The 26029-nt window shown below is 41.2% G+C and overlaps 1 protein-coding gene across 2 annotated transcripts in view; it reads right to left on the reverse strand.

Annotated features, from left to right (window-relative positions):
• LRFN2 (leucine rich repeat and fibronectin type III domain containing 2) overlaps positions 1-26029 on the reverse strand; it is a 245202-nt gene that overhangs the window by 55021 nt on the left and 164152 nt on the right. Inside the window, exon 3 of one of the 2 annotated variants that reach the window (XM_061365996.1) lies at positions 7971-9596. The exons of the other annotated variant lie outside the window; for it this stretch is intronic. Within the exon in view, the coding sequence (XP_061221980.1) occupies positions 8678-9596 (919 nt within the window). The 3' untranslated portion in view covers positions 7971-8677. Of the gene's footprint in view, positions 1-7970; positions 9597-26029 lie in introns of those variants that run through there. 2 annotated transcript variants of the gene reach the window in all.

The raw sequence follows: 26029 nt of genomic DNA on the forward strand, positions 1-26029 counted from the left end.
ATCTACTGAATTTGATTTTTCTTGTTGTGTTTTCATTCATTAGCTGTTTCTTTCTAGCTTTATAGATATATAAAATAAATACATGCAGAAATTAGCTCATTAAACAGATAGAACAAATTCTCAAAAACATCCATGAAAGGATGAGGAATCTGAAGGGTGTAAGATTTTTCTTCACTAAAATGAGATCCAGGTCATCTAATGTCCTAGTGATTAATTCTGAAGCTCTTCACCAGGTGTCATCCATATTAATGCCAGATACAATCTATACATAGTGGCATTAACAGTAAATCTAACATACCTGATTTAGTAATACCTTGTAGCTGCTTGAAAACTGGGTCACCAGTTTGATATCAATAGCAAACCAACGGGTCTGTTTAGTCAGTGTATTTATGGTCAGTTAATCTGTTTGTTTTGCAGTTGTTCTGGAGAAACCACCTTGGAACAGCCATTCTTGAACTACAACTAATCGGGAGTGAACAGGCAACAAGGTCTCCAACATTGAACTGGCTTCATGCCACCTATTAGGAGATCACAGAAGGATGACAGACACCTCTCAGGTAATGAGAGTCCTCACTTTGTGAGTGATGAAGGAATTCAGTTCATCTGATTGTCTTGTTACACTGAATAATTCAAACAACTGTAATTGTAGTCATCAGTCACTAGTAAACAGGAAAGTTTCAGCAGGGTAACTGAGAAAGATTATGGCCAGAAAATGCATCAGCCATATTCAGCATTCCCATTCTCCTGTGGTGTGAGGTTACTTCATAGCACCAGGTGGGCTGAGGAGTATAGTAGATTAAAAAAAAGAAAATAATTACCTCTTGCCTGAAATCAAATTAAAATAATTGAGGAGGAATGAAAATAGGAGGGGTGCAGAAGGGAGTTGAAGAAGGGGCCAGGTTTGAGACGTGTGGTACTTCTTTCTCAAATAAACTCATGTTGTCACAGACTAATCTAGACACCAGAAGTGCGGTCCTTCTGGACTGAGGTCCTGGTGGGATTTACATTCCCCAAGGAGGGACAAGCTCCTCAAGCTCATTTAAGATCATGTTTGGTGGTTGAGGAAGCTCAACCCAGGTGGCTCTGTCCCTCAGACTCTCTGTGGCCAAGGCTGGCAGCAGCATAGCGATTGTAGCTTAGAAGTGGCAGGCAAAGCCATATTGTGCACATTTGTATTCATGACTCCTAACTGCTGTCAACCTTCAGCCAATACTCGGTGTATTATGGACAGTTACATTTCAGTCATTTGAGTCTGTGTAGTCATTTTGGATGTGTGTTGTAGCAGCTCAACCATATTGCAAACTAAGGCTTTCTGGAAGCTGTTAAAAGCATTTATACTAATGGTCCCCGGGACTGTTTGCTTTTTTATGCAACTACTGAGCTTTGCACTGGCCTCACAACCTGACTTTAGAGGTCTACAATTCCACTGGGGTTTCTTCAATAGAAAGCCATCATTTTATGGTTTGTATTAAACAGGAAGATAAGATATTTCTACTGACCTTAAACCCAGGGACATGTTTGTTAGGATCAAATTGGTGTTATACTGTTTTCTGTCTCATCTCCAAATATTACTAAACAACCTGGTAGAGTGCAATGATGTTTTGGAATATGGGGTCCTTTCTTTATACGATTTTTGTATTATATGCATAGCTAGAGGGTTATACGAATTCTGGAAGAAATTCTTTGTTTCCTTATGGAGAATAGGATAAGGACTCCCAACTCACCAGTAAGGTGGTGGGCTGTGAGGTCATGTGGTGACTGGTGGTCATATGAAATAATTAAATCCTTTCACCACCTTTTTAAGCACTGAATTCTCTCTGCTGGGGTGAGATGCAGATTATCAACTAATCTGTTTCCTAGAAAGAGGAGGTTTCTGTTCTCTCTCTCTCATTAGTAATTCATAAAAATTGTAAATGCTCCCTTATTACCAAACTAGGAAATCTGTACACCACAAACTATACAGTTAAAAAGTACAACATGTACATGTGTGCATGTGTTCCAATTAATGTCTATGCATGAATACAAATGCACAGACTTGCTAATTTATCTGTATCTGGATATATATCTCTGGCACTTGCCACCTGTTGGGAGTGTAGTACTGTGAGCAAGCACCTGGCACTGTTTCGTATCATAGGGCCTTTTGACAGCTGATGCTAGGGAATGCTCTACCTTTGGGGATTAAAGAGTAATTAGAATAAAGAAAACATACTGCAAAATATGAAATTCCTATGTTTAAAGCAAGAGTTTTTGAGGTATTCTTTGTTTTAGTTTTTATCTGGTCTACAGCTTAAAACCAAACCTAATTTAATGTGTTCAGAGAAATCCTCTTGTCATTTTTAGAGTAATTTAAAGGTGAAACATATAAGATGTTAATAACATCACTTGTTAATTCCACATCCAGAATATTAATACACACCCAGAATTGCCTGAGTATTGAATTACAAACACTGAACACAGATGAGAGAGAATCACTGAGAAAAGTTTCCAGAGAAATAGGCTGTAATGAGTAGAAGGAGCTTTTGCATGTACCATATGGTATGCTATGGGTTATCCATGGGTTAATGGGTACAAAGTATTGCAAACAGATGTGACATTCAAGCTATTCAGAGACTAAAATGTTTTCTTGGCTATCAGGTAGAATTATTCATCAGCCTCCAGGTTAGAAAGTGTTTAAATCGTTGCTACATTTATTGTACTCTCTCAGAAACCTCCAAGGGCTTCTTTTGGTCATCTGTCTTTGTAACTTTTTTGCTGGGTGAAGAGTGAGAATGAAAGAAGCAGAGCCTTTTGGAATATTATTTTCTTCTGTTTCCAGAGCATGTGAATTCCATGGTGTGGGATATAAACACAAAGGAAAGGTTTAGCAAAGGAAAAGCTACCTTTTCAGTCTTGCCTCATGCAAGGCAGAGGCACCTTTCATTGCTTTGCTGTTATGCATTACTTTACAAATGAATTAATTCAAAGGTAACAAAGTACTTTTTGGAGACATATAAAAGATTTTCCTCTAAGGATAAAGGGAAAACATATCAGTTGCTGTTCTCTAGAGCTGGCAAACTGAGAAAAGACATTTGAAACTAAAAATATACTCAAATTCATGAAACCTCTAAGGAGGATATAAATTGTAAGCAAACAGAATGGTCTGCTTTACTATGCATATATACGTATGCAGACACTAGCATACACTTTTATTTTCATTTCATACAACCATTTGGTTCCTAGCATGCATCAAATGAAATCCACATCATCACTAATTTCAGAGATTCCCATTTCATCATCTTGTTCAATAGTCTCCAGGATGATATTTTGGGAATTTGGGTGTTTGTTTTTTTTTTTAGCAGGACTAACTCTGTGCAGAATTTCACAGTGGAATTATTTCCTCTTCTTTCAACTTAATGGCATATATTTTTAGAAAAAAAAGCTTATCTCACTATCATAAAACATGTAAAAAAAATAACTTACAGGGGCAATATAAAATAACTTACGAAATAACTTGCAACTTAATAACTTAAAAACATACACATATGCATCTGTCTTGAATTATTCCCACAGGGTTCACCTTAAATTCTGTAGCACCTTTAGTTTCCCAGGCTTCTCTTTCAGAAGGCTCTTTTTGATCTTTGTTGTCCTCCTTACTGTCTGGTCCACCTGACACTTGCATCTAAAGTGCAACTAATGCAGCTGCACACCACACTACCTCACATTAATAATTGAGTTGGTACTGTTGCTTGAGTCCTGTATAAATTTCTCTGTGGAATGTTGTGAGACCAGGGAATGAGGCCATCTGAACTAGCTCAGCTCCTCAGTGATGTATGAAAATATTTATTACACCCAGGTATCTATATAACGTTTCACCAGCCACTGACATGCAGTTGTGCTCAGAAGTGAAGCAGGGAATAATGCCTAAAGCAGCACTAAAGAAAAGTAAGTTGAGTGAAATGCACACATGAAAATAGAGATAAAATAAAGACAAGTTAGTGTTGGTTAGATGGTACGTGGAAGACCCTGGAGTTACACTTGTGCATTAGCAATCAGGTCATGGATACAAAATGTAACCCAAAATACAGAGTGGTCTTCAAAGAGGTAAAGAGAGTTCTCAAAGAGACAAAGGGGAAGACACAGGATAATTTCAGAGGTCTGCTTGGCTGGTTGTGTAAACAGTGCAGTGGCTGGTTGCACCTGAAGGATGATCACAACCTAGGAACTGGCACCACCAGGCAAGGCTGGCTCCATCTCTCCCTCAGGGCTGGACACTTGCTGGCTCCCCATGGTGGTCTCTGCCTCCCCTGCGAGTGCCTGAGTCCTCGATGTGCTGTAAGCACCAAAGGTGATTGCTGGGGCTTGTTTCGTTTTGCTCAGTATTTGCAAATTTGCTGATGCGGATTGAGCCTCATTCGTTAAAACTAAATGAATTAAAATCACAATTAATAGTAATAAATGAAGGTGTTAGATTGTGGACTTTACTACCTGGGGTCTTTGGCAACTATACATTATTTTAAAACATCATCTGTTGGCTTACTTCCTCTAATCTTGTATGAGAAAGTGAAAGAGATGTTATTCTTTTTAATAAAGAAAATAATATACAGCATATGATACTGTTTTTGAAAATTCATGGCTGCATATGCTACTAATATCAATGATGAACTCAAGGGCTACACTAAAAATAATCAAGATAGTTTAAAAAATAATTACCACTACTTCCTTAGGTTTCAAAGCAGAACACAGAACAGTAAATAAATGAAAAGCAAGTACTTTTCCCAGGAATGTTTTTTACTGTACATTTTGTAGCAAAGAAAAAAAAAGAGAAAATAGAGGAAAAATACTCTGATTACAGGGATGTCATTTGCTAAATCTCCAAGTAGGAAACATGACAAATACAAGATAAAGTACATAGCCATGTCACAATATATCTCTGCAACTTTAAAAAAAATATACATAGAATTTTTTCATGTGTTATTTTCTCTGTGCCTTGCACCCTTTCTGCACACTTTTTACAAAACCATAGGATTTACAAAATCAATGTGCTATTTCAGGATGGTTCCCAGCAGCTGATCACAAATAAACAACAAATGAATGAAAATGCAGTTGCAGTAGCCCCCAGAATGCTGGAAATCACAGTAAAGTTGTTAATTATGTCAAACGGGTGGGCAATGTGCATTTACACAACCATAGCAACGATCCCAAAGCCTAATGTGAGAAACAGTTTACAAGCCCTAAAGAGCTCCTGTTCTTGGTTAGCAAGGACCTTATTGAGGGTGACAGATGAGAGAGCATGGGGACTGGGGGAAAGGCTATCTGTAATGCGGGGGACATATGGGAGACCCCCTTCTCTGAGACAACTGAATTTACCTTGGGTTTGGTGGCTAATTTGGAGCATACCCAATTCCCTGAAATACACAAAATCTTACATTTCCTCTGATGCTACTGATAGAGTTCAGCCATATCATGGTGACTAGACAAAGCTTTTTTCCACAATAAAGTAAAAGTCTGTTGTGTTTTGTTTTCTTTTTTTTTTTTTTTGTCAGCTGAACAGTGACTGTGTGGCTTTTGCCAGAAGCCATTAGTATTAATATGTGAAGAGTTCATGGGAGCTACTTTCATTTTCCCTTTATTTATCCTTTAATAGGAAACCTTGTTTGGTATTTTCCCTATCTATCTATCTATCTATCTATCTATCTATCTATCTATCTATCTATCTTTGACAGCAACACCGCTACAGATATCACTAGCTGCTGCAATCTGCCTTGAGCACTGACAACAGAGACTATGAAGAAGGTGGAAGAAAGAGGATTATCTATTTTTTTAATGTATTAGCCCCTAGATTTTATTTCTCTGAAGACAAAGGGGTGCATTGGAGGTGAGTTATACAGTACATCAGAAATTTGACCTTTGTACATATCCTTCTTTTCACACAGTATCACAGTATCACAGTATGTTAGAGATTGGAAGGGACCTCAAAAGATCATCTAATCCAATCCCCCTGCCGGAGCAGGAACACCTAGATAAGGTTACACAGGAACGTGTCCAGGCGGGTTTTGAATGTCTCCAGAGAAGGAGACTCCACAACCTCCCTGGGCAGCCTGTTCCAGTGTTCTGTCACCCTCACTGAGAAGAAGTTTCTTCTCAAGTTTAAGTGGAACCTCTTGTGTTCCAGTTTGCACCCATTGCCCCTTGTCCTGTCATTGTTTGCCACTGAGAAGAGCCTGGCTCCATCCTCGTGACACTCCCCCTTTATATATTTATATGCACTAATAAGGTCACCCCTCAATCTCCTCTTCTCCAAACTATAGAGACCCAGCTCCCTCAGTCTTTCCTCATAAGGGAGATGCTCCACTCCCTTAATCATCTTAGTTGCCCTGCGCTGGACTCTCTCCAGCAGGTCCCTGTCCTTCTTAAACTCAGGGGCCCAGAACTGGACACAATATTCCAGATGAGGTCTCACCAGGGCTGAGTAGAGGGGAAGGAGGACCTCTCTCGACCTACTAACCACCCCCCTTCTAATACACCCCAGGATGCCATTGGCCTTCTTGGCCACAAGGGCACAGTGTCGGCTCATGGTCACCCTGTCGTCCACCAGGACCCCCAGGTCCCTTTCCCCTACACTGCTCTCTAACAGGTCGTTCCCCAACCTATACTGGAACCTGGGGTTGTTCCTGCCCAGATGCAGCATTCTACACTTTCCCTTGTTATATTTCATCAAGTTATTCCCCGCCCAACCCTCCAGCCTGTCCAGGTCTCGCTGGATGGCAGCACAGCCTTCTGGTGTGTCGGCCACTCCTCCCAGCTTAGTGTCATCAGCAAACTTGCTGATAGTACACTCAATTCCCTCATCTAAATCACTGATGAATATATTAAATAATACTGGTCCCAGTACCGACCCTTGAGGCACTCCACTAGATACAGGCCTCCAACTAGACTCCGCCCCATAGACTACAACTCTCTGGCTTCTCTCCTTCAGCCAGTTCACAGTCCACCTCACTACCCGATCATCCAGACCACACTTTCTCAATTTAGCTGCGAGGATGCTGTGGGAGACTGTGCCAAACGCTTTGCTGAAGTCAAGGTAGACCACATCCACCACTCTGCCATCATCCATCCACCGTGTTATTTCCTCATAAAAGGCTACGAGATTGGTCAAGCATGACTTCCCCTTGGTGAAGCCATGCTGACTGCCCCTCATAACCCTCTTATCCTTGATATGCCTTAAGATGGCACCAAGGATAAGGTATTCCATCACTTTCCCAGGAATGGAGGTGAGGCTGACTGGTCTATAGTTACCTGGGTCCTCCTTCTTGCCCTTTTTGAAGACAGGAGTGACATTTGCTTTCCTCCAGTCCTCAGGCACCTCTCCCGTTTCCCAAGACTTGGTAAAGATGATGGAGAGTGGTCTAGCAATGACCTCTGCCAGTTCCCTCAGCACCCGCGGGTGCATCCCATCTGGACCCATGGATTTATGGATGTCCAGACTGCTCAACTGGTCTTTAACCCGTTCCTCATCGACTAAGGCAGACCGCTCCGTTGACCTGTCTTCATCTGAGGTCTCAGAGGTACAGGACTCTTCAGGACTGCCTCCGACAGAGTAGACAGAGACAAAGAAGGCATTCAGTAACTCTGCCATCTCTGTATCTTCTGTCACCAGGGGACCCATCCCGTTCATCAGGGGCCTACATTGCCTCTGGTGTTAGTTTTATCTGCCATGTATTTGAAAAAGCTCTTTCTGCTGTCCTTGACCCCTCTCGCCAGCTTTAATTCCAAGGAGGCCTTAGTCATCCTAGCAGCTTTCCTACATCCTCTAGCAGCAGCCTTATATTCTTCCCAAGTGGCCAGCCCTTCCTTCCATGACCTGTAAACTCTTCTCTTCCACTTCAGCATACCCAGCAATTCCCTATTTAGCCACGCAGGTCTCCTGACCCTCTTCCTTGACTTCCTACATGTCGGGATGCTCTGATCTTGAGCCCGGAAAAATCTTTCGTCTTGGGGATTTGATGAGACTGAAAACAAAACAAAAAGTGCATGGAAACATATTTTGTGTTGTGGGGAAAAAAACAACTCAAAAGCACTAACAGGGCAAAACAGAAGAGAACTCATTAAATTTGAACCAAAAGCGCACTCAATAACAAGTGTTGTTTTCCCAGATGTCACAGCTAACACCATGAGATTACGCTGAAGAATTTGCTCTGATCTGTCGCTGTGGATGCCCCCTGCCTGCACTTTTGAGAAAGTCACTTGCAATGACAACCAGATATATCCTAGCACAAGTTTTATATCCACAGAAGTGTCCTTCTATGGTTAAAAGAAAAGATGTGCCCTTTAGAAAACAAAACCAAAACAAACCCTGTAAAATTATATTTATGCTGTTAAATGCCTTTTCATCTTCTTTGCTTAATGGTTCACCAAGAGTCTGAATAACTTCTGGAAAACAGTGCTAAATAAAACTGCCAAATTCCTTGAAATATTCACTCATGATTTAGCTGGGGCCAGATAAGAAAGGCCCCATACATGCCTATTCACATTTCATGACCTTCTTTCTCTTTTAATATCCCTGTTACTTATTTGTTTACTTATCTTTTTGGCCAGTACAATGAAAAAATTTCTTTCCCTCTCTTTCCAATGAATGGCCCTGCAGCAAACCACGCTTTATAATACGAGGGGAGAACAGGAGGCGGGGAGACCCTGATTTTTACACTGTGCTTTCCATTACCCACTCTGAACTCCCGAAAGTCCCTTTTACCCCTGTTAGATCATTGTCATCATACTGTAAAAGCATGCCGTTCACCGAAAGGCTTCTCTTTGTCCAAATGTTTGTTATCTTTTTTGGGTAGGTGCAACACTGAGATGTGGCAAAGTCACCCATGTCAAAAGAATGGCTACGTTTAGTTTTGCCCTCCAGAGGCAACATGAGGAGGCTGCGAAATTTGGACTCCGGCTGGCCCAACAGTGGCTCTTTGTCTGAGTGGCAGGCCACTGTGGAAGTTCTAGACTCTGTCATCTCCTCCTTTTTCTGACATTTTAGTTCCAGGGAGGCAAAAGCTCCCATTAGCCGGTCAATATTGTGTTTTGACCTGCAAGGAGGCCTCCACTTACTGGACAATGTGCCCTGTTCACTTTGGAGGCTATAGTCATCACACTCACGGCTGTTTGCAGAGCTGGAGGAAGAGGAGATGCTGCTCCGTGCAGACTGACCAGTGAACTCCATAAGTTCGTTTCTCACCACCACTTTGGGGTTGACTTGGGGCAAGACTCCATTCTGAACTGGTTGGGCTCCATTTGTCTGTGAGTAGACATTGCTGACGTTAGACATCTTGCCCTGGGAATTGCTGCAGACCTTATAGCGGACCATGAGAACTACAATGAATACCAACAGAGTTGCCACAATGATGCCTCCAATGATCAGAATCATGGTCCCACCCAGGAACTGACTGTGCATCGACTGACACTGAGGGTAGTCTTCTTTGGTGAAGAACTGAGCACATCCCACAATATTGGTGGCAGTAAGGGTTGTGGCCGTGTCATCCCACATTGCGAGAACACAGAGGTCATAGCCTGTTCCAGAAACAAGGTTGTTTACAACAAAGGCTTTGTTTGTAGCTGGAATCATCCTTAAAAAAAAAAAAAGAAAAAGGTTACTTTTGACACTAAGGGAAAAGAGAGGAGAACAGACATAAGAACAGTATGGTGTTTTCTGTTCTTGGTATTGGCAGAGAGGAGCAGAGCCATAAAATTCAAACAAGCATTCAGGCTTCCCAACTTCTGTGGGTCCAACATCCCACATTCAAAACCAGTTCTGAGAGACATCTCTCAAATGTGCAATGACAGGAATAGGGAAAAGCAGCCCAAACCAGCCCAGTGTTTCGTCTTTTTTCTCCTCATTTTCATCTGTCTTAATCTTAAACATACTAAAATCTGATCAAATAAAATAAAAATATGTGCCTACAAGGAGTAGTTCTTTCTGAGTGCACAAATGACCCTTGCACTTGCTGAGTCTGAACCTGGCAGTTGTGAGATCACTTCACACATGCCTGAACACTTACTAACATCAGCAGGTTGCTTTCCTTGTGAAGATAACAGTGTTTAGTTTTCCTGTTCACTGAGAATGCAATGCAGGCAATCACTTCACTCTCACACTTGATTTCCCCATCCTGGCCACTGTGGAAAATATCTCCTAGAAATGGAGCTATCATATTCTTTGCCAGAAATTTCTCACTGCAACCACCTTATTCTGTGTGCCTATAAAAGAAATACCAGCATTGGCAGTATGGGCTGTGGAAGTGTGAGAAGACGTAGAAAGATGCAGGGATGGAAAAGAAGAAGGTTTTTTATATTCAAATAGAAACCAAAAAAACACCCCAAACCAAATAGTTAAGCCAAACTCCAAGTTTGGTCATTTATGGATATTATACTTTGCTGCCACAAAACTTAAGCAGCCATTTGAACTCATGCAATATTAGACCATCACTAGCATCCAAAATTAGCAGATAGGAATGAACATGGCTTACCCCCACTTCAAACTGGTTAAAATTGCAGCACGTTAGTGGAATACAGCAGAGAATCCCAGATATGGTGCCTGCTGAGTAGCCAAAAATAAAACCAAAAAGATGTTCCATGCAAGCTTGTCTTTACTTCTACATAACAGGCTTGAGTGAGAGACAAAAGCTGACATTAAAAGCAGCCCATTCTGACTGAAAGCTGCACATATTTAGCACCAGCAACAAGGGAGCCCTACAGTCACACCACACAGCAAGATGGTGTGACTAACTGGGATAGTAAGGCCTGGTAGGAGGAAAAAAACAGACTCTTTGTGGAGTGCCAGGCTTTCTTAGCTTGAAAATGTCATCACAGCTAGCATAAACTGCAGCTCCGCAGAGGCCCTTCTGTGCAGTGTGAGGGATCAGGCCTGTACAGAGGAGCAGCAATGCAAAGATGCCGCATAAATGGGCTTCTGATCATCTTTGCGTTTATGCATTCATACCACTTCCACAATGTTTCAGTCTGGACACCGGTGAGGATGTGGCTCCTTTTTAAAAAGCAAACAAACACACACAAAAAAATCTGTAAGGAAAAGAATGATCAATGAGAGATACCTGGAACATAAGCATCACCTAGCAGGTGTATTCAATGTTACATTTTTGAGGTTCTGGGCACGTTTATCATCCTAATGAATATGGTTGGCATAGACATAGATGAGCTATTCAGAATGAGATGAGAGGTCATAAAGTAACCCTTCTGGAAAACTCCAGATAGAGTTGCTAAAATGGTTTGTAATGGTCAAAATGTTTGGTCTCAAGTTCTTTTTACAGGGACTCCTCTCCCTGTGGCTCTGAGAACAACACACCACTGGCTTCGACAGCTGGGGTCATGCCTGCACTCTGTTGAATAGGTTGAGGCATTTCATATGCACACACCGAAGATGATATATGGAATAACAGAATGCTATCGATCATCAAATGTATGACCTTCACACTCTTGAACAGTTTCACCAATTGCCTTATATCTCCTTCTGTATCACCTAGTGCTATACTCCACCTAACACCGTCACTCCCAGGGATGTGCTTAAAAAATTCTGCAGTGTGCAAGTTGTTCAGAAATCATTTCACTGTAAAAGCTTATTACAAACAAGTAGCACTGTTAGCATAAGCAATAATCAACCCTATAAACTGGGTCTACGACTTGGTTCATAACTCTTGAAAAGCAGAGCTATAACACCATCTGTTAGAGCGATTTCTTTTGTTTTGCACTCATAAAACACAGAGAGACCTCTACATTCTCCCAAATGAACAGCAAACAAACCACTGGATTTACATAGAATATAGCTTTGCATGTATCTTATGTGCATAGAAATGTAGTCTTTCAGACTGTATTTCAGACAGTGTTAACTGTATAGAGTCAACACTAATAACTCCCATCATTTACAATTTGCTTTCTTCTATTACAAATATACACAAGCTACCAAGAAAATGTAACTGCCTGGAATATTTCATGAACTGGCAGGTAGTAATAGTGGTGTGAAAGGTAAAGCCATTCCATTTTAAAATGCACAGTAGTAAGGCCATAGCCAGTCCTAAAGCTTGGCCAGGTTAACTACACTGAAGCTTGCCATAAAAGCTTATCTTAGCCTTTAAAAGAAATTGAGTAATTTCTAAACTCAGTCAGTCCTGGAAGCTACAGCTGTGGTAATACTGGGATTAATAATAGCTTTATAAAAGATCACAGTTGCAATCCTAATTATGGAAAAAGCAATCAACTCTCCATATACATCTAAAATGAAGAATTTTGGACGTTTCCATAAATAAACTTCAAATGTTCTTGTAAAATATTCAAATTAATGTTATTGTCAACAGCTGAGCATAGGAATAAGCCCCAAGTTCAAGACTACTAAGAGTTAAGTAATTAAAGTCAGACTCAGTTTTCTAGCTTGCAGGGAAGACAATCTTGTTTTCATGAAGTTGCCAAATTGTGAGAGTAATTTGGCACTCCTCCATGTTTTAGCCCACCCTTCCCAAATATACTGTCAGCCAGCTATGATGGATGACAATGCTTAACATTCTCACACCTAAAATCAGTGCAGACACATTTTCACTCTGCGATATTGATGACTCTTCAATTGCCCCCAACACAGGTAGCTGCAAGATGCTACTTCAATCTTTGCTTTGCTGCCTAAGAGAGGGAGTCTTTTCATAGCTGCTCTGTACATGTAGCAAGCACCACATGTACAAGGACCACCATGACCTGCCACTGGGACTCACTAACTAAGAGATGCCACAGAATTAAAAGGGGTCATTAAAACTGTGTCTAAGCAGAGACTCTGCAAGGCTCTGTTCATTTCAATCATCAGCTAAACACAAGAAGTTGGTTCCAGGTAGCAAGAATCTATAACCTGGTTCATTGAAATCAAAACTAGCTGTGTCAGGGACAATAGATGGTGATAGTCTGTGGTGAAACACACAAAGGTAGAAAAGTACTGTTTGTCCATTTTGGCTCCTCCCCGGAGAGTTCTGCTTTAGCTGCTCCCCAGAAAGTCCAGCTTTGGTTCCTACCCGAAAAGTTCTGCTTTAGAACTCCCTCGAAAAGTCTCAACTCTCAGAGACCTTTCTAGATATTGCTGGCCAGTTCTTCCGAGGTAGGCCGCCCCCCGGCATTGGAATGAGTGTGCATTTTTGTCAGTATAAAAGCCTGAGCCTCATGCAATGTGGGGGAGGCAGAACCTCATACCACCAAGGTCTATGTGGCCTCTGTGGGGATGCCCGCTAAGGTTGAGCCTGCCACCTCGCACTGTGATGATGATTCTCGGAGCTGGTTTCCTGACCGTTTTCACAGGGTCCTTGGGGTTTGTAACATAACCAAACATCAGAAGCATCCTTTACTGTATCCTTTACTATCTATATTTTCCTATATTAATAAAATAGTTGAGAGTTCTATATTTGCATCTCGTTTTCTCTCACCTGGAATACTCGAACTCTGGAACACTAGCTTTAGAAAGTTGTTAGTTTTTGAAACTCATTAGATCCTAGAACTCACTTTTTATATCCCAGCTAGCAAACATACTTAATTGTAGCAGTATCTTAAGGCAAGGAGCCTGATGTCATCCATCTCTTCAGGGCAGCGTGGTCCTGTGGGGATGCTTCTTGTCACAGAAGAGGAATAGAGATCTAAATTTGATACTAGCCTTTCTTTAAGGAAAAAAAAAAAAAAGCAACAGATGACTAATTGCAAGAGGAGATCAACTAGCAAAACGCTTACTTATAAACCGATAGTAGATTATGATAGGTTTAATGTGCACACTTCCAGTGAGAACTGGAAAAGCAAATGAATATTCAAATATGTTAACAGTGTAAGTGTAAATGTTGTTCTAGCTGGGACAACAGGAAATATGAAAAACTCCCTTTAACAAAATTCACTATCCAGATACTATCTTTCTTGTCTGTTTTGTTTTCTTTGCGGTAGGAGGAGAAGGCAAATCCCCTACACCACTTTAGTGCCAGGAATTTGCTAGCTTATTCTTAAGCTTTCCAGATTCTACCTGAAGGTCAAAATACCCCAAGGAAAACTATTTGTATAAGAATGTGGTTCTTATCTCTCTGAAAATCTTAGCTCTAAGGAACAAAATGAACATAGGAGTCTTACAACTGACCTTAATTTACAAAAGAAGCTCTCTTCTCTCACCCTTTGGCACAATAGCATCACTTATTGGAAAAGGAGGAGACCTATGGCCAGGATTGGAGTATGGCATAAGTGCTTGAAATAGAAAAGCAATAGACAGGTGCTCCTATGAGAGTTTGCATGTGATGAAGTGCTATGAAGCTGAGATGAAAGTTTGCAGGGCTTTTCCAAGTGATACACTTTCTTCAATCCATGGAGATTTACTTCTCATTTTGTGAAAGCACTAAACTGAGAGCATAAGACCCTTTTTAAAGAAAGGATAGTGCTAACACCCTTATTTGAAGTCAACCTTATTTTCTACCACCACCATTAGAAAGTCCTTGCTATGTCCTTGTAGACACAACATATGGAAATCAAGTAATTTTGTAATGATTCACTTCAGGATGCGGTGATATTAAGAAAATTAGAAAATAAATAAGTTAGAAATGGAGGAGAAAAAGGTTTGCTGCAGACTTCATTTAATCCCAGGTGCAAGTGAACACTGAAGCTTTCAGGGAGTGAACTGTACTGAGAATTTAAGAGACCCAAATGTTATTCTCTGCTTTATCAGTTATATTGGTATCAGGCTCTACTTTGTCAGTAATGCTCAGTTCCTCAGAAATCATTTTGCTGTACTATAAGTCTCCTCATTTATAAAATGGTGATAATGTCAGCAATCTCCTTTCAAAAGAGGCATGCAGTGTACGGGAAGGAATTAGTAGTTATTATGATTATGCTGTAATATACAAATGGGTTCTTTTCTTCTGTGTAGCACTGGGGATTAGCAGGAGTGAACTGCTGTTTAATACTGTGGTTATGCAAAACAGACAAATTAGACAAAAGACAGATTAGGCTAATTGACTGGGCAGTTCTATTCCTTTTCACTGTGCAAGAGGGATATGACACCATCTAGTTTTAGCCTGAAACTGCTTTAACCACAGAACTGACAGGGAGCTGTCAAGACAATTCCTTTGGGAAGGCAGTTGCAGCTCCCAAGACTCAGTTTTATACTGACCTGTTTTTCTCATGGTCCTTTTTTTGTATTATTCAGGACTATGTACTATCTATATTGCAACATTTCCCTTGGAAGTGAATGCTAGTAGTTTAAAAGGGAAAGTTCTGCTAATTTATTAAATTAGCATTTATTAGAATTATTGTATCTGAGAAAAGAAAAGAAAGAGAAGAGAAGAGAAGAGAAGAGAAGAGAAGAGAAGAGAAGAGAAGAGAAGAGAAGAGAAGAGAAGAGAAGAGAAGAGAAGAGAAGAGAAGAGAAGAGAAGAGAAGAGGAAAGGAAAGGAAAGGAAAGGAAAGGAAAGGAAAGGAAAGGAAAGGAAAGGAAAGGAAAGGAAAGGAAAGGAAAGGAAAGGAAAGGAAAGGAAAGGAAAGGAAAGGAAAGGAAAGGAAAGGAAAGGAAAGGAAAGGAAAGGAAAGGAAAGGAAAGGAAAGGAAAGGAAAGGAAAGGAAAGGAAAGGAAAGGAAAGGAAAGGAAAGGAAAGGAAAGGAAAGGAAAGGAAAGGAAAGGAAAGGAAAGGAAAGGAAAGGAAAGGAAAGGAAAGGAAAGAAAAGAAAAGAAAAGAAAAGAAAAGAAAAGAAAAGAAAAGAAAAGAAAAGAAAAGAAAAGAAAAGAAAAGAAAAGAAAAGAAAAGAAAAGAAAAGAAAAGAAAAGAAAAGAAAAAAGATTTTGTCTACATGCAATGTCCCAGATCAGGCACCTCACAAGAAATGGTCCATGTCTCTGTTGGTAAATTCTCTTTTCTTCCAGAGTGACTTCAGAAAAAATAGTCCTTGAAATACTAACTCTTGAAACATGGTGGAAAAAGCATGCAAGTAACTGCACCAAGAAATTTGCAGTATAGATGATGGGGTTCTGGGTCATGGGAATGTTACTAGACTCTCATTAATTTATCAGTGCAGCTGTAGCCTATACACTAATTATGAAGCAACTGCTAAACAGTAGTGCTAAACATCATCACTAGTTTGTAACAAAGAGGGGTGCAGGGTGAAATAGCTAGTGTTCTGTAAAACCATATTTCAACTAGTTAGCACACTAACTTTCCTGTACAGTAATGTCTCAGTGTGAAAATACCAATCTCACTGTACATTCCTATTCTTAGATTTCCTCTTTCACAAAGTTAAATTCACATAAGTGCAAAATATTACCCTGATTACTCTCAGGACTAGAAATTGGTCCAGAAAAGTTTAACACCGGAATCTGACCAATTTACATTTTTCAGTGAAAATCTCAAGCCAAAAATATTCATTTATTTAATCAATAAGTTTGTCCTTTGTTTTAAATCTTTGTTTTATTTTGTTTCTTTCACTGCAGAAAATTCTGAAAAAATGATGATTCCAGCTAATCTTCCTTTAAAGTAGTGTAGGAGGGTCTGATAGAGTCCTGTTTTTCAGGTGGAATGTCCACCTTCAGTCCCAGTGGGATTACTGTAGGATAGTAGAGAAAGGGAAGAGTGGAAATATCAGCGGTTACATACAGAGAAAGACTGGCTAAAGACCACATAAAAAGAGTGAGTATTCAGATGATGGAGTTCATTGTCTTAAGAAGGACCACATAAATTACCCTTTAAAGCTTGATGGATGTAGCCCAATGGCAGACAGATCTTGCTTCTTGCCAGAGAGAGGTGGTAATAAAGTCTTAGTTCATTGAAGAAAGGTGAGGAAAGAAGAAAGAGAAGGTTGAAGTGAGAGAGAATGCAAAAAGAAAAGAGGTTAATGAGCATTGCTGGCTCTAGCAGAATCAGAGCAACAGAATATGATAGAAGCTGAAAGCAGCCATTGGCAGAGCACTATCAGGCACACAGCTACCACCAAAATGATGGAAAAAGTCCAGGGATCAATGTCACAAACCCAGCTCAATATATGGCTGAGTGCAATCAAACATAGATGAAGATCTTTCAAAAAAAAAAAACAAACAAGACTATTACTAAGATGATAGTGAAATGAATTAGTGTAGTGAAAGGAGTTCAGATGGTGAACAGATATTAAGGCTGGAGAAAAGAGGAAAAAAAGATCAGAGGAAGACTAGAAGGATCTAAATTGAAGTAAAAATGTCACACGTGATGTATTGCTCAGGAGCGAGAGCAAGTGATTAACAAATTTGGACTGCACACTTGGCATTCTTCTCTGCTGCCAACTTTTGTAATTTCCTTGAAAGTTTTATAGTGTATACTGGTATAATTTTTATGCTGTGTTTTTATCCTGGAAAGCCCCAGTTTCTGCAGGCATGGAATTAAGGTAGAATCTAGCATATTATTGAAAATTAAGCAAGCTAACAATGGAGATTAATTTCTGACTGTCCAAATTAAAAAAAAACCCACCTTGAATATATATCTTCAGATCATCCTAAAGCCTCAGGAATCAAAAACCAAATACAAAGTACCAAGTATATTGCTGTGTAAGATCTCACAGGCTTTTGGCACCTGATTCAAGATTTTTCAATCTAAGAATCTGAGAAAGACAGAGACCTACTGTGACTTGCATCTCCAAAAAAGTGACAGTTCTACTTTTGGTGTCATGAGAAAAAAGATAGTTGTTAGTATTAACAACGGTATAATTCCTCTGTCAGTCATGTCAACATAAATAAATATCTGAAAATACCAGGAGGTAGCCAGACTAGTTCAGTAAACACTAATTCAGCCCAGCATGAATAATTTCCTGCATTTTTTATTTTATTAAGTTTTGGGAGAGTTTATGACATATAATCATAATTTTGTTTTCAGATGGAACATTTATTATTGAACACAAATCCCTTCCTGCTTTTTTGAATCTTGTCGTCTCATCACTCACGCATCCAGCTGCCCCTCAGAGAATCCATCTTGTCAGATGAAACAAATAGTACATATAGTTTACTTATTATTTCCTAATTTGCTTATGCTCTTTTCTGCTCATTTGGAAATGTGGGGTGGGAGGTGGGGAAAGAAGACAGAGCCAAAAGCAATTGATATATCTGTCACACAATGGTGAGCCAGGGAGGTACTGAAAATTAATATATCCCCTGTGCTAGAGGAGAAAATCATAGAATCATAGAATAGGTAGGCTTGGAAAAGACCTTAAGATCATCAAGTACCAACCCCCCTGCCATGGGCAGGGACACCTCGCTCTAAACCATATTACCCAAGGCCTCGTCCAACCTAGCCTTGAACACTGCCAGGGATGAAGCATTCACAACCTCCCTGGACAACCTATTCCAGTGCCTCACTACCTTAACAGGAAAGTATTTCCTCCTTATATCCAATGTAAACTTCCCCTGTTTAAGTTTTAACCCATTACCCCTTGTCCTACCACTACAGTCCCTAAGGAAGAGTCTATCCCCAGCATCCCCATATGCCCCCTTCAGATACTGGAAGGCTGCTATGAGGTCTCCAAACAGCCTTCTCTTCTCCAGCTGAACAGCTCGAACTTTCTCAGCCGATTTTTATATGGGAGGTGCTCCATTCCCCTGATCATTCTCGTGGCCCTCCTCTGCACTTGTTCCAACAGATCCATGTCCTTTTTATGTTGAGGACACCAGAAATGTACACAATACTCCAAGTGAGGTCTCACGAGAGCAGAATAAAGGGGCAGGATCACCTCCTTCGACTTGCTGGTCACACTCATTTTGATGCAGCCCAGGATATGGTGGCTTTCTGGGCTGCAAGCGCACACTGCCGGCTCATGTTCATTTTCTCATTGACCAGCACCCCCAAGTCCTTCTCCGCAGGGCTGCTCTGAATCTCTTCTCTGCCCAGCCTGTAGTTGTGTCTGGGATTGCTCCGACCCAGGTGAAGAACCTTGCACTTGGCGTGGTTAAACTTCATGAGGTTGGCATCAGCCCACCTCACAAGCATGTCAAGGTCCCTCTGGATGGCATTCCTTCCCTCCAGCGTATCAACTGAACCACACAGCTTGGTGTCATCGGCAAACTTGCTGAGGGCACACTGAATCCCTCTGTCCATGTCAGCGATGAAAGTGTTGAACAAGACCGCCCCCAACATCGATTACTGAGGGACACCACTTGTTACTGGTCTCCAGCTGGACATTGAGCCATTGACCACAACTCTTTGTGTGCAGCCATCCAGCCAGTTCTTTATCCACCAAGTGGTCCACCTATCAAATTGATTTCTCTCTAATTTAGAGACAAGGATGTCATGCGGGACAGTGTCGAACGCTTTGCACAAGTCCAGGTAGATGACAGCAACTGCTCTACTGCTGTCCATCAGTTCTGTAGCCCCATCATAGAAGGCCACCTAATTGGCCAGGCAGGATTTCCCCTTAGTGAAGCCATGCTGGCTGTCACCAACACCTTGTTGTTTTTCATGTGCCTTAGCATGCCTCCAGGAGAATCTGCTCCAAGATTTTGCCAGGCACAGAGGTGAGACTGACTGGTCTGTAGTTCCGTGGGTCATCCATTTTCCCCTTCTTGAAAATGGGGGTTATATTTCCCTTTTTCCAGTCGACGGGAACTTCACCTGACTGCCATGATTTTTTATATATGATGAACAGTCTGTCCATATGCAAGCTGCTGTGCTGGGACAACCTAATTTTGGTTAATGTTGGTATGAAACCACAAAATCAGACTTTCAAGCTCCCTGATTTCTTTCACATGAATGTGCTGGCAGCAGGCATTTAATGACCTGATCATTAGATGCTACCTTTGAAGCAAATGGAGACATACCCTAGAACATTTGACAGCAGAATATATAAATCCATTCATACCAAACTATTGAGCTGCGCAGAGAACTCTGTTCATCTCAATATATCTGAAACTGCCTCTAAAAAAAATCTTCACATGAATTCAATTCCAGCTAAAACACATTTAAGCTCATTAGCAGAGTAATTGAAAGCCCACACAATAAGTTGTTTAGTAAATGTGAAACTAAAGTATTTATGGAAACAATGCATAAACACAGTAATAAATTCACTCTGTATCATGTTAACGTAGACTTAGAAAGCCGCAATGTTTCAAAATTTCACACCAATGTTTCAAAAGAGCCAGATGGTAAATTTAAGATTAATCAAAAAATATCTAAAGTCAGTAATTTATTCTACTGATAGTTGCAACAACATATTACAACTACTCTGTTTCTAAAGGTGGGAAAAGAGAAAAGTTATCCATGAAAGTTGGGTTCAGGTCATAAAACAGAATGTGGGACCAAGTTTTCATAGACAAATGGCTCATACACTGGGCTGAAGTGTCATTGCTTATTCTCTAACTCAGGCAATTTTGAACTCTTTCTTGCAGAGTTGGATAGTTATATCAGAAAGTCATCCTACCATATTCACATAGGTTTCCAGAAGAGAAGCAAGATTAGAAGTAATGAGCACATTTAGGAGCTTGGAGGAAATTATTTTGCAAGAGATGCTGCTATTTTCCTGGCAAAGCACAGCTGTGAAAATTCAGCTATATGTTGTCCTTTACTGAGAGTTACAAGTGGGTCTTTCCACTTATTTCCAGGCAATGAGATCTTGCAAATTATAATGGCAAGTTCCAAAAAAAGCTGACTAGTTAATAGCTGTCTGTCCCCTTTTTCTGCAAAAAACTGATGTGAGTTGAGGTGAAGAGAAAGGCCTTCAGTGACCTGCTAGCAATTACTTTCATGTTTACTACTCAGAGCACTTATGCTAGGTTGCAACTCGTATGTCCTGAAGAAACTTTGTGTCCTATCACACAGGCAAATTTTATCTCCAAACAGTTGTGCTGGAATGACAAAAAATCCAGGCACCGCTTGAAGTTATGTTCGCCCATGTTTTGTAATTGACTTGTCAAAGAAAATTCCAACATGCTGTTTCAGGTTTTTCTGTCACAAAAGCTTTGTACACTAGTGAGGAAAGTGTGGTGTCAGCTAACAGGACTATTCTAACTATTCCAACCAAAAGTCTCATTAAGTGAATTAGAGGTCTCACTACCCATAGAAACTATGTATACATTGATACATGAGTCTGTATAAAGAGAAGTGTTTCATCATCTGTTTAAGACACAATTTATGAGTTACTAAAAAGTTTAATCATATATCATGTAAGGATTCCCCGCCATAGTGGTTGAACTTGTTATGGATATATATGGATAGCATGGCTATCATCATGAACTTGGAAAAAAAGAAATTTAATTCCCAGTAGAGAGAAAGGGAGAACTGCATTTGCCAGTTCTCCAAGACTGAGATAAGGAATATCAATTCACCAAAGATACAGCAGGAGTACGGCTATGTTCAAAGAAGAGCACTGCCAGAATGTAGAAACATGAAAAGATGTGTATCTGGAGAGATTTTTGCTATCACAGGTAGGTTGAAAAGCAAGTAGGAAAACTGTAAGATTGAGGACCCAGCCCTCTAGCCTTTAAGCAAATACTGGAAACACCTTCTACTATGTATTTTAATGGATACAATAGAATCACTTGCTGCTTGTAAATTAAGAAAACTTACTGAAAAGCAATAAGGGAAAATTTGGCTAATAAACTTTAATATCAATCAGCAAGCTTTTAGATTCTGAGCTAGAACAGAGAGAAAATCTTTTGCAACAAAAATCTCTGTGCCACAGAGATGCACAGCAATGCAAAATGTAAAGCGAACCAGAATGATTCACAGTGACCTTTACAATAACACTGGTGGAAAAATGTGCAGAATAAGAACATGGGCTGTAAAAATGACTAATGGTCAAAAGCATTGTCTCCTGGGGGGAGGGATCAGGGGTAAAAAAATGAAGCACAGCAAATATTTGTAATAAAGGTACTTCCTTTGGGTAAAGCAAAGGAAAAGGAAAGCTAAAATGACTAGATAGGCTAGAAAGACATGGAGATGTGGAATTTTGGAATGCTGTACAAAAGGCCAGAATGCTGCTGCATCCTTTCAGTTTATGATACCAACATTAGATAAAAACATTTCTCATCAACCAAAGACACTTTCCTTGTTTCAAAGCTAAGCCTTTATTGAAAACTTGCTGTTTTAAAAGTGACAAACACATTACTGAAACGGAAAATGAAATCTATCCAGTAATGAGTTTTAATTTATAATGACCCAAGAAGGAAGAAAAGAAGTCAGTTGATAGATTCCAATAGTAGCACGATATTATCACCTAGAAATACGTTTGTCTGCTAAAGGATCGTAGAGAAGTGGCACAGATTTCTAATGCATGAACAAATTATATTAAAAAAATAGTCTACTGTTCCTTAGACATTACAAATGAGAGCCAGAAAACTTAAGGAATCTGAAATGATACATCCAACAGGCTAATGGTGTGACCAAAAACTTGAATGTAAGCAAGAATCCCAGGTTGTGCATCCCAATAGTGAACCCATTGCAAAAAAGAAAGCATGAGCAGTGTTTATGGGATTTTTCTTCTTCCAGGTACTAGCTATATACTTTGCAAATGCATATTTGGCCCTCCTCACAGAAAGTGCACAAAAGTTTTATAAGTACTTGGAAAGTAATTAAATACTACTTTTAAGCAAGGTTATCTAGTAAATGAGTTGACAAATATAAGACTGCTCAAATTTGGTGTCTCTTTTATTATCACAACTGATCTGTTTAGGTTTGATGGCATAACATTAAGAAGAGGCTCATACAATGACAAGCTCATCAGCAAGCTAATAAGCCTTCACATGAAAAAGAACTACAACAAATATTAAGGATGTCATCAGTCTGTTGATATAGATAAATCCAGGTTTGCTGGATTTATTACTTCTTTACCATGATTAACTATTAGTCATTATACCTGAAAATTTTTGCAGTCCACCAGTAGAACAAAAGTTTCTACATGTTACAGGCATTACAGATAATAGAAAACATTTTGTGAACAATTTAATTGAAAGTCTACAACTGTTGAATTACATTTGTAAGAGTGCCCTGTACTCTTTTTTGTTGAAAGCAGAATGAAAGAATGGATTCTTCTTTATCTTTGCTTGAAAAATTTTCAAAGCAGTGAGTAATGAACGAAGAGACTGGCATATTGCTCTACAGAGTTTCAAGTGTAAAGCCTGCAAAACTCTCTCTTCATTCTAACGTCTTCTCTGAGCTTTCCTGTTGTACAGCTAGAATAAGTAAGTAGGACATGCAGAAATGACCCTAAGAGCTAAAAAAAAGGAGAGCATGAAATAAAATATAAATCAAATACACAATGATATTAAATCCACGATTTTTGCCTGCTGGGAAAATACAGAATCATTTGTCACCTCTGCTATCAGACAAGGGAATGGTGTCCTCATCCTGTCAAAGTAAGCAATAGTAGCATTTTTCCAAATGTTCACTGATATTCACCGAGATTCCCGACATTTCCCAACACTTCGGGATTCCCGAAGTTCCAGCAGCCCTTGCGAAAGAGCGGCTGACATGGCGGGGGGCGGTCCCACGGTGAACGGCGACCACTCCCCTGCCCCTTGACTTGAAAAAGCCTTTAAGAGGGCAGCGACGTGCTGCTGCCCACCAGGTGCCACCAGCACCCGACAGACTACTACCCGCTGCTGGTCTTCCAGACGGGTGAGGGGGAAGTTGCTTCCCGCAGTCTGAGGGAGATAAAGAAATGTCTGAAATGTCTGTACGCCAATGCGCGCAGCATGGGAAATAAGCAGGAGGAGCTAGAAACCTGTGTTAAGTCGGGAGATTATGATCTGGTGGCAATTACAGAGACATGGTGGGACAGCTCACATGACTGGAATATAGTCATGGAGGGCTATGTTCTTTTCAGGAAAGACAGGCCAGCCAGGCAGGGTGGTGGGGTTCCTCTTTATGTGCGAGAGCAGCTACAATGTGTTGAGTTCTGTCCGGGGACACATGATGAGCGAGTTCAGAGTCTGTGAGTGAGAATTAATGGGCAGGCTGGCAGGGGCGATACTGTTGTGGGGGTCTGTTACAGGCCACCGGATCAGGGTGAGGAAGTTGATGAGGCCTTCTACAGGCAGCTGAGAGCGGCCTCACAGTCACAGGCCATGGTTGTCGTGGGGGATTTTAACTTCCCTGATGTTTGCTGGAAGGACTACTCGGCAACCCAGCCGCAGTCCAGGAGGTTCCTCCAGTGTATAGATGATAACTTCCTCATGCAAATGGTGGATGAGCCAACCAGGGGAGGTGCGCTGCTGGATCTCATCCTCACTAACAAGGAGGGTCTGGTTGAAGGAGTGAAGGTTGAGGGCTGCCTTGGTTGCAGCGACCACGAGATGGTAGAATTCAGGATCTTGTGTGGTAGGGTCAGTAGAATAGCAAGTAGAATCGCAACCCTGGACTTTAGCAGGGCAAACTTTGGCCTCTTCAAGCAATTGCTAGGGGAAATCCCATGGGCTAGGCTGCTTGAAGGGAAAGGGGCCCAAGATAGTTGGTTGACGTTCAAGGACTGCTTTTTCCGAGCTCAAGATCGGAGCATCCCAACACGTAGGAAGTCAAGGAAGAGGGTCAGGAGACCTGCGTGGCTAAATAGGGAATTGCTGGGTATGCTCAAGTGGAAGAGGAGAGTTTACAGGTCATGGAAGGAAGGGCTGGCCACTTGGGAAGAATATAAGGCTGCTGCTAGAGGATGTAGGAAAGCTGCTAGGATGACTAAGGCCTCCTTGGAATTAAAGCTGGTGAGAGGGGTCAAGGACAGCAGAAAGAGCTTTTTCAAATACATGGCAGATAAAACTAACACCAGAGGCAATGTAGGCCCGCTGATGAACGGGACGGGTGCCCTGGTGACAGAAGATACAGAGATGGCAGAGTTACTGAATTCCTTCTTTGTCTCTGTCTACTCTGTCGGAGGCAGTCCTGAAGAGCCCTGTACCTCTGAGACCTCAGATGAAGACAGGTCAACGGAGCGGTCTGCCTTAGTCGATGAGGAACGGGTTAAAGACCAGTAGAGCAATCTGGACATCCATAAATCCATGGGTCCAGATGGGATGCACCCATGGGTGCTGAGGGAACTGGCGGAGGTCATTGCTAGAACGATCTCCATCATCTTTATCAAGTCTTGGGAAACGGGAGAGGTGCCTGAGGACTGGGGAAAGCAAATGTCACTCCTGTCTTCAAAATGGGCAAGAAGTAGGACCCGGGAACTATAGACCGGTCAGCCTCACCTTCATTCCTGGGAAAGTAATGGAACACCTTATCCTTGGTGCCATCTTAAGGCATATCAAGGATAAGAGGGTTATGAGGGGCAGTCAGCATGGCTTCACCAAGAGGAAGCCATGCTTGACCAATCTCGTAGCCTTTTATGAGGAAATAACACGGTGGATGGATGATGGCAGAGCCGTGGATGTGGTCTACCTTGACTTCAGCAAAGTGTTTGACACGGTCTCCCACAGCATCCTTGCAGCTAAATTGAGGAAGTGTGGTCTGGATGATCGGGTAGTGAGATGGACTGTGAACTGGCTGAAGGAGAGAAGCCAGAGAGTTGTAGTCTATGGGGCGGAGTCTAGTTGGAGGCCTGTATCTAGTGGAGTGCCTCAAGGGTCGGTACTGGGACCAGTATTATTTAATATATTCATCAACGATTTAGATGAGGGAAAAGAGTGTACTATCAGAAAGTTTGCTGATGACACTAAGCTGGGAGGGGTGGCCGACACGCCAGAAGGCTGTGCTGCCATCCAGAGGGACCTGGACAGGCTGGAGAGTTGGGCGGGGAATAACTTGATGAAATATAACAAGGGAAAGTGTAGAGTCCTGCATCTGGGCAGGAACAACCCCAGGTTCCAGTATAGGTTGGGGAACGACCTGTTAGAGAGCAGTGTAGGGGAGAGGGACCTGGGGGTCCTGGTGGACGACAGGGTGACCATGAGCCGACACTGTGCCCTTGTGGCCAAGAAGGCCAATGGCATCCTGGGTTGTATTAGAAGGGGGGTGGTTAGTAGGTCGAGAGAGGTTCTCCTTCCCCTCTACTCAGCCCTGGTGAGACCTCATCTGGAATATCGTGTCCAGTTCTGGGCCCCTCAGTTTAAGAAGGACAG

This window comes from Neopsephotus bourkii, unplaced genomic scaffold, assembly GCF_033783945.1.
Source record: "Neopsephotus bourkii isolate Nb327-2 ecotype Australia unplaced genomic scaffold, CSIRO-AGI_Nbou_v1 NB_1292, whole genome shotgun sequence".
Classification (NCBI taxonomy): Eukaryota; Metazoa; Chordata; class Aves; order Psittaciformes; family Psittacidae; genus Neopsephotus; species Neopsephotus bourkii.